General features: G+C 44.8%; 1 protein-coding gene across 1 annotated transcript; it reads right to left on the reverse strand.

Annotated features, from left to right (window-relative positions):
* Window positions 1-2,312: 2,312 nt before the first annotated feature.
* LOC122924511 (vomeronasal type-2 receptor 26-like) lies at window positions 2,313-3,149 on the reverse strand. The gene has a single exon (XM_044276103.1). It carries the CDS (start codon window positions 3,147-3,149, stop codon window positions 2,313-2,315), a length of 837 nt encoding a protein of 278 aa, XP_044132038.1.
* Between the last annotated feature and the right edge of the window lie 6,820 nt (window positions 3,150-9,969).

A 9,969-nucleotide genomic window follows, 5' to 3' on the forward strand; every position in this document is an offset into this window, starting at 1 on the left:
AAACTCTGCTGCGAGGTAGCATTCAACCATCTCCACTAACTCATTGGCCGACTTTGGATCAGCGTGACTGACCCATTTTCTTAATTCATACAGCAGCACTGTCAGGAAGCGATCCATTGTGACCCTTTTGACAATCTGGGGTGCCGTGAGTATCTCAGGTTGCAACCACTTCCGTACCAGATAAATTAGGTCATGCATCTGTGCTTTCCCTTAACCTTAAATTATCTTTCCCTGCACTGGTGCAGTGACCAAGCCACAGGGGTGCAGGAAGTGAGTGTGAGTGGTGGTGTGCCAAATGGGTGCAGTAGTTGTACTCACGGTTTTGCAGCTCCCTGGGCCGGCCTTGCAGTGTAGGGGAAGACAGCACTAAATCCTCCGGGGCACTCTCTGTTGCAGGGAACACCAGCCAGATAGAAGTTGAGGTACCCTTGATGGTATAAATGTTTAAGGTGCTTTGGTGGCTGGGCCCCTGTGTTCGTGACGCCAGCACCGTTAGGTGCAAATGAAGTTGGTGGAAAGGATGAGAAGTCAATTATAGTAAACAACAGAACTTTTACTAAATCACTTGTCTTCAGGTAGTCAATACAGTTCATTTGTAAGGCAAAGGTGATAATCCCAATAATATCCACAGCAATTCCTATAACAGGCTTGGCAATTATACTGTGAGGAATTTTCCTTCTTTCTATGTCTTTCTATTCTATATACACACTCTAGCACTCAGGTACTAATAGGTAATATAATAAACTTACTTTATGTTGAGCAATCAAATAAGGGCGCTCTCCCTCATGGCAGGCAAACTCTCTGCTACATTATTTATGCAGGATGCTATCCTGAAAAGGTTCAGACTCACTATGTCCCAGAAGGCATGTAGTGAAAAAGGACAATTCTGCGCAATAATCATCTGGTTTTGTCCAGGCACTTTTAGACTTCTCTCGGTCACTGGTGCTTGTGAAGTCCACTGGCTAAGGTAACGCTCACCTTCACTAGACTTTCTATATATTTAGATGTAGACTTCCTGGTCTGTGCTATGCTGCTGCAATATTGTACTTGTTCTCAGTGCTCCCTTGACCTGGCCAAAGCCAAGGGGCTAACATGGCAGCTACAAGGTGGACTAGACTGGCTCCTCACCTCCATTAACTTCCTTCTCTTTTCTCAGACTCTCACACACTGCACTACCACTTCCTTGCTGTTCTAGCTAAGTGATGAAAGCACCCCCTAGGGATGAAGGGTTGGAATAACCCCCTACCAGCCTGTTATTGGAATATACAGGGTTGATACATCAATACAGTACATTGGCAAATTTCACAGTTTAAAGTGCCCACGCATATCACTAAGTGACTGCACTGGTTTAACTGCACAATTAAATAGTTTTTTTATACCACTGTCTCTAGCGCCTGCAGACATCTCTCCCTACACTCAGTACACTGGTAAATGGCGGAATCTAAGATGGCTGCCGTTATTTATAATGCTGTGACATCACAGGGTTTGGGAAATTTGGATCGAGTTCTATCTTTGTCGCCTTTGATTTGCTCATCTCTACTCATCTCAAATTCTTGGCTACATTGGTCAGAAATCTAGACCAATGGCAATAAGCATTCTGGATATATTTGTTTTGTGCAATATACAGTGTTGGAAGTTTTTACTTTATCTACTGAGACATTAAACTCTTCAAAAAGGAATTACAAATATCAGGAATTCAAAGTTATTTGTCGAATATTTATTTATCCCAATCACCCAAAATACCTTTAAGGAATCCAAGAGAGCGTTGGAATAATTACCTAAAAACTAAGTTATCTTTGAAAGCTATTCTTCTATGGGAGAACAGCTCATATAACATTAACAGCCTGTAGGGGTATAGTCAGGCCATGTCCTATAAGCGCGGATTAGAGCTTCAAACTATTTTTTAGCTGCAGTCTTACTGAATATATGTGAAGCATGTTTCACACTTGCGGCCGGGGGTTCTGCATGCAGCGGTGTTTGTCTGGCATATATATGTTGGGTAGCCGCCAGATTTCCATCAGACCCTATTATAGTCAATGGTATTGACAGGCATTCCAGTTACATCCGGCAATATTGGATCCAGAGAGCCAGAACAGCCTATCGGAACTCTTGCCACAAGTGTAAAACAGTCTTAAAGTGCTTTAGGAGGCAATTAAAACAATTAAGAATAAATCCAGATCCAGACACATCTAAATTATTCTTAATTATGAAGATAATAAAGCAAAAACTGCCTAATTATAAAAATATAAGAAAGTATTTTAAACTACATGATGAACTAAATGAACAGATACTAATATACATCATGCAATACATTATATCTTGTTTCTCTCCAAAACTGCTTTTCTGGAGTTCAAATTAGGTTTGAAAAGAAGGATATATATTTTTGGAAGAAATATACAACCAAGAATGCCAGAACATGAGGTCAATATGGCAAATATCTCCACAGCCACCATGTATTTCCCTGTGGTGCTCAGATAAGCCGGGATCATGGCGATCCAGACACTGCAGAACACCAGCATGCTGAAAGTGATGTACTTGGCCTCATTAAAACTGTCCGGTAATGTCCTCACCATGAAGGCCAGAACAAAACTCACAGCTGCCAGGAAGCCCATATAACCCAACATAAAGTAGAAGGCAATGACTGAACCTTCATTACACTGAATGATGATCTTCCCGGGATAAGAGTGATGGTCAAACTCTATATAAGGAGGTGACACCAACAACCAAATAACACAAATAAGAACTTGTACAGAAGAACACACCAAAACCACATAATTTGAGACATTGGATGAGAACCACTTTGCCCAGAAACTTCCAGGATTGGTTGCTTTGAAGGCAAAGCAAACTTTGATAGTTTTGGCTAGAACAGAAGAGACGCCAATAGAGAAGAAGATGCCAAATGATGTTTGTCTCAGTAAGCAGGTTATGTCCACTGGACGGCCGAGGAAGAAGAAGATACTGAGGAAGCTCATCAAGATGGAGACCAGGAGGATGAAGCTCACAGTCCGGTTATTGGCTTTAACAATCGGAGTGTCCCAATAATAAATGAAGATTCTTAATACGAACAATGTTGCAGCAGAAAGAAATAAAACTATTCCTAAAAATATGAAAGTTAGAATGTCCTTCTCATATGAAAGAAACTCGAACATTCTGGGAATACATTTCACTTTCTTCTCATCAGGCCATTCTTCTTTAGGACATTTATGGCAGATTTCACTGTCTACAATAACATGAAGTAAAATAGAAATGTGATGAAATATTAGTAATGTTAACTGCATATTGAAAGTTATAGATCATATCACCATTCAGGGTGCATTCACATCACCGTCAGAAGAAGAGAGAGAGAGAGAAGTAGGATCCATTAAAAAAAAAAATAGATCCTGTTGCATCAGTTGTCATCCGTTCGAACCATTTCCATCTGAGATCCGTTTTTTTAGACAGAGAAAAAAAGTACTGCATGCAAAACTTTGTTTTCCCTCTCTCTTCTCCTGATGGATCAGAAGAACGGAAAGCTAAACATTGATGTGAATGCACCCTTAGCTTTCCGTTCTTCTGATCCCACAGAAGAGAAAAAATTTTGGATCCTGTGAAAAAAACTGACCCTCTTGCAGCAATTGTCATCCTTTTGAGCCATTTCCATCTGAGATCAGGTTTTTTTAGACGGGAAAAAAAGTACTGCATGCAGGATTATTATTCCGTGTAAAAAATGGATTTCAGATGGAAATGGCTCAAAAGTAAGAAAAGTGATGCAACAGGATCTGTTTTTTTATTTATTTTTTCTCTCTTCTTCTGATGGATCAGAAGAACAGAAATCTAAATGGTGATGTGAACTCAGCCTTAATGAAAGTGAAATACAAATATGTCCACATATATGTGCAGCAGGAAAAGCAGTGCCTAACTCATTCCAACAAAATAGCTTAACTTTACAAATACCAAATGTGCCTGCAATCCAACTGGTCAGAAAGAAGGTGGTGCATTGTGTCACTAACGAAGACCTGCACATAGGGTCATAAGGTCAAGACCTAATAATGGAATTTGAACTGGAAAATTGATTACAGTCAAAGTTTTTTTTTTTCTTTTTTCCTTTACCACTGTCTCTCTACCTCGGTTGAAAAATACACTGGAAATGTGGGAAGAGAAGTCTGCACAACAGGTGTTGCTTGGGATAAGAGTTGCAACCATGATCATCATGTGTGACGGATAAGCCACTGAGGGCATTGCTTCGATCTACGAGGCCCCTCGTAGCTGGCCAGCTAAGACCTGTCCTAGCTTGCTAATATAGCTTATATGTTTATACAGCTAGTCCTGCCAATACATGTAATAATGTTCCTATGTTTATGTGTTAAAGACAAAAGCAGAGTTAATTACAGTGACTTTATGTTTGGATGTCATGTAATAGTTATGTTTTGTGTTCACAGAAGCAGAAAAGATAATACGCCTTTAAGATTCATTATATAATGCAAGGTAAGCCCAATGACACAGCAGAAGCAACATAAAGCATAGAGTTAAACTGTTGTTGCTGGGCAGAAGTCTTCACCAATGATAGCCAGCCTCACACACAGCCTGCGTGGAGAATCCCCCTAGCAGGAGCTGCTAGAATCATTACACCAGAGGAGAGGACATTTACAGACATTGACTCCAGCAAGAGCTGTGTTTTATGGAAGCAGAGAGGCCAAAATAGGTATTTAAAACAGTTATATAATGTTCCTATTGTTAGTATTGTGATTAGAACTGTATACTGAACTAGTTATATATGTGTTTACTTACAGTTCTACCAATTGCAAGCTACAAATTGCAAAGCATGCAATTGCAACCATTCAAATTCCATATTGCAATACAAATTGCATACAAACATACCAGATCATGGTCAACCAATCTGCAAATAGTTACTGCTAACTGCATACTGCAAATTGCGACCAAATTCAGCAAGTAGAACTATTACTTAGGCCTCAGATATACCTCTCAGATCATAAAGATCTTAAATAACTTAAAGTGAGGGTACAGATACTCTTTAAACCTACTGTTTCCATAGAACGGCGCTCAAAGAATTACAGAGTAACAAACAGTCTGGTTGGACTAAAAAGTCAGAGATATCAAAATTCTTCTAATGCCACAGCGCAAAAGGCACTTCATAGTCCTGCGCCTGCCACACTGACAATAAAGATGTCATGGTGTGCAGGAATGTCCCAGATATGGACTGTCCAAGTTTGTATGTGTCCCAGAAGTAAGCTGTCCAATAGTGCATGTTTCCCAGATGTGAGCTCTATTAGTGTGCATGTGTACCGGGTGTGAGATGTCCAAGGGTGCATAGAGGTGCAACGTACAATGGTGCCTGTAACTTGAGTGTAAGACATGTTTAGAGATGAGCAAATTGAAGTTGATCCAGTGGAATTCGATCTGAATTTCAGGAAAAATGTGATTCGCACCGAATCCGAATTTTCTCACGCTTTGTGGTAACGAATTGCATTTTTTCCTAAAATGGCTGCTGCATGTGTTAGGACATAGAACAAAGAACTCTGGGAACGATGAATCACCCACAATGTCATGCATGCAGCCAATCAGCAGCAAGCCATCCCTATGATGTCACAGCCCTATTAATAGACTCAGCCATCTTAGATTCAGCCATTTTTCAAGTGTACTTAGTGCAGAGAGAGACTCCAGCAGACGCTAGGGAAAATGCTAGGAAAGACTTGAAAACTTTTATTTTGCTGAATAGAAGTTCAGGGAAAGAGCATTAGAAGTGTAGGGAAAGGATAGGGAGGAATTATTCCACCCTATAAAAGGAAAACAGGGTCCAATAGGGGATTTTACAGCCTGGGTAATAGGAGCAATCCTATTACACCTTGTTGCACTGACTGGGGATCCAAATCGCCATTATACTGCTGATTTCAGGTTTGCAATAGATGATACCGCTGTAATTCCAGCAAATCTTTCTTGTTATTGGGGTGCAAGTGCTGTGTGATACAGCCATTAACAGGGTGTATTACTAGGAAGCATATCTACATATATTTCTTATTAGCCATTGAGCGATGCAGTTATATGTTCTAAAGCCTTTTTTGGCGTGTATAAGTGGGGAAAAAGGGGCTTATTAGCCGTTGTGTGGTGAAGTGAGAAAATTGCAGCCCTTTTTGGTGTGAATTAGTGGCAAAAAAAGTATTATTTGCAGTTCAACAGTGCAGTTATATGTTCTAAAGCTTTTTTGGCGTGTATTAGTGTAAAAAAAAAAGTATTATTTGCTGTTGTGTGGTGAAGTGAGAAAATTAGAGCTCTTTTTGGGGTGTATTAGAGGCAAAAAAAAATAATATTATTTGCCGTTAGGCGGTGCAGTTATATGTTCTGAAGTCTTTTTTGTTGTGTATTATTGGCAAAAAAAATATTTGCCGTTGTGTGATGAAGTGACAAAATTACAGCCTTTTTTGGGGTGTATTAATTTCCTTTTAATTTACTTAATTGATCTAACAATATGTCAGACAGAGATGGGACAGGCCCTGCACAGAGGATGGGCAGGGGCCTAAATGTTTCTGGCACAGGCACATGTCGAAGCAGAGTATGTGGGAGCGACAGCAGGGGTCACTTCCAGAGGCCTGAGCTCCCGGTGTCATATAGCAGTGTCTTGACCAGCAACCCAACGGTTCTTGAATGGTTGACTTGATCATCCACTTCATCCCAAGTGACATCAGACACCCCCAACCAAGAGTCGGTGGGTTCGTCAGACACAACTCTAAGTTGCATGGCCCGCGAGCAGGCCCTGTGCCCTCACCTGTCCTCAAGCTGCCTCTGTCCTTTTCTGTTCCATCAGCCAGAGAAGTATTGTATGCTGTAGGCTCAGCTCCACAATACAGCGATGAAGAGCTACTAGAGGACAGTCAGCAGCTACTGCCCAGCCAAGATCTGGAGGAGACATCCGCCGCATCCTCCGGTAAGGGGCAAGTAGTGATGAGGAAAGTGGTATGGGAGCAGGTGTTGTGAGCGGTCAGGCTCCTGGCTCAGAGACCATTGAGGAGGACATCAGTGACGTGCAGACAGTATTTGATGATGATGTAGCCGATCGCAATTGGGAGAAGAGGGTAGCAGCTTGCTCGTGAGGAAGTGGCGGATCCAGCAAGTCAGTAGTCTGGCTGGGAGTTAGCAGGATGGCAGCAGTGGGAGGTTTGGAGCAAAACGTGCCCATAATAGACCACCCGCTTTGCAGGAGCCTACCTGCCCGGAAAGTAGTGGTGCAGGGGTTCACGGAGGCAGCAGCAGTAGCAGTCAGTCAGTGCAGAGTGTTGGGGGTAAAATCAACTACTCGGTGGTGTGGCAGTTTTTTGTTAAGCCGCCGGAGGAGGTAAACATGGCCATTTGCGGATACTGTGGGCCGAAGGTGAAGCGTGGCCATGGTGCCAATGTTGCCACATATGCAGCATCACCATAAAGTGGCCTGGGAGAACCGTGGCTCCGATGTGGTGGTCCAGCCTGCCGCTGCATCACACAGTGGCATGCACCCAATTTAAGGCAGTCAAGGCTCCACCACCTCAGCTGAAAGGAGCTGTCTGTCCTTCCCATCATCTTCTGGTCCTGATGCTCCTGCTCCTCCTCCTACTCCTCATCGGTCATTCTATCAGCAATTGATCACCGAAGCGATTGCCAAGAGACAACAGTATGCGTGCACTCATCAAACGGTGCAGAAGCTGAATGTGGTCCTGGCCAAATTGTTGGTGCTGCAGTCCCTCACTTTCCAAGTGGTGGACTCTACACCTTTCAGAGAAGTGATGGCTTGTGCTGAGCCGAGGTGGAGAATCCTAAACTGTAATTTCTTTGCCAAAAGGCAGTACCAGCCCTGCACACATATGTAGAACAGAAGGTGGGTCAGTCCTTGAGCCTTTCGGTGTTTGCCAAAGTGCATGGCAGTGCCGACGTGTGGAGCTATAGATATGGTCAAGGACAATATATGTCCTTTATGGCCCACTGCATAAGTGTGGTTCTTGCCCAGCCAAACCAGCAACTTTGTCAGGTAAAGCCGCTTCCACGTTCTCACGCTGTTGTCCGCCTCTGCCTCCTCATCCTCCACTGTGTCCTCAGCCTCCTCTGGAGGAAAAATTCACATTGCTCCTCCAGCATACTACATTTGCAGGGCACTGCCTTGTCTTGCTGTTCTACTCCTCGTTTGCCTTGGTGAACGGAGTCACACAGGGGAGCAGGCGCATCCAGAGGAGCTACAGGGCAATGAGGAAGATGAGGCAGAGGACCCAGACACACTGTGGCAGTATGCAGTGGAGATGGAGGCAAGGAGTCCCTCTGTGTCACTTGCGCAAATGACCCGTTGTCATCATTTGGCAGAAAGATGACTTCTGGCTCTCTACCTTGTTGGATCCTCGCTACCGGTGCAAAATGGGGGCCTTTTTTACACCCACTCAGATGGAGGGCAAACTGAACTACTATAGAGACATCCTATGTAGTCAGTTAGCCGCTGCCTATCTGCGCCGTTGTTCATCATCTCACAGGTATGACTGAGGGGGCACTCTGTGCTCTCGTTCCACTGCCATGGCTGCTGTGGCGGGGTAGAAGCAGAACCAGTTCCATCAGCAGCAGCTTGAGTCTAGAGTCGATAATAAGCAGCTTTAATAATCTGCCTAGTGAAGAAACCACTCACCAGCAGCAGCAGCATAACCTGAACCAGCAGGTGGTGGCATACTTGGACAGCACCCTGCCACCCCACATTGAAGAACCGCTGGACTCAGGCCCGTCGCTACCAGACAGGCAAAACAAGCATTTGCTTGGGGCCCCGAGCTGATTGGGGGCCCGAGCTGGCCCGCCTGGAGCCAAGCAGAGTAACTCTGAAGATCCATTCTAACCCCCAGACGTTCCTGGGGGTTAGAATATACCATCGGATCTGAGTTTTACGAGCTCAGTGAGATCGTAAAACCTCAAATCCGATGGTATATTCTAACCCCCAGGCGTTCCCATGGTGACAGGGACGCTTGCCTGTGGGTTAGAATATACAGGGCCGCCCACGCCGCTCACACAGCATATTTTTAAACTAATCAGTAACTACTTTACCTTGTCTTTATAATCATTGCTCATTGCTGACTGAGCTCTTTACTTTGTCTTAGGCTCTTAGCTCCGGTCCGGACTCCGGTAACAACAGCAGGCAGAGCGGGGGGCGGCGCTCACTCACTGTCACTGACGTCACGCGCCTGCTCCTCCCACTAGGCGGCGCAGGCGCGTGACGTCAGTGAGTGAGCGCCGCCTGCACTCACTGCCTGCTGTTGTTAGTGTTACCGGAACTAAGCCTAAGACACAGACAGTAAGAAGAGTCAGATACTAGTAGTCATCAGAGTCGGATATTTAATCCAAGTAAAGAGCTCAGCAATGAGCCTTGATTAAAGTTTAAGTAGTTACTGGTTAGTTTATAAATATTATATACTGGAATACTGCCTGTGAGCGTCGGGGAGGGGGATCTGTGGATGGCACTGTAGGGGGATCTGTGGATGGCAGTGCCATCCACAGATCCCCCTACAGTGCCATCCACAGATCCCCCTCCCCTAAACAGTGCCATCCACACAGATCTCCCCCCTAAGGCCCCATGCACACGGCCGTGTTTCACAGCCGTGTGCGGGCCGTGGAACCGCGGCCTGGATCCCTCCTGAGAGCAGGAGCGCACGGCGTCACTGGTTGCTATGACGCCGTGCGCTCCCTGCTGCCGCCGCAATACAGTAATACACTGGTATAGATCATACCAGTGTATAACTGTACTGTGCCGGCAGCAGGGAGCGCACGGCGTCATAGCAACCAGTGACGCCGTGCGCTCCTGCTCTCAGGAGGGATCCAGGCCGCGGTTCCACGGCCCGCACACGGCTGTGAAACACGGCCGTGTGCCTGGGGCCTAAACAGTGCCATCCACAGATCCCCCCTCCCCTAAACAGCAGTGCCATCCACAGATCTCCCTACAGTGCCATCCACAGATCCCCCTCCCCTAAACAGTGCCAT

Source organism: Bufo gargarizans, chromosome 1 (genome assembly GCF_014858855.1).
Source record: "Bufo gargarizans isolate SCDJY-AF-19 chromosome 1, ASM1485885v1, whole genome shotgun sequence".
Lineage (NCBI taxonomy): Eukaryota > Metazoa > Chordata > Amphibia > Anura > Bufonidae > Bufo > Bufo gargarizans.

Bases quoted from the DNA above. Each gene is read 5' to 3' on its own strand.
- LOC122924511 (XM_044276103.1), bottom strand. From the start codon at position 3,149: ATGTTCGAGTTTCTTTCATATGAGAAGGACATTCTAACTTTCATATTT.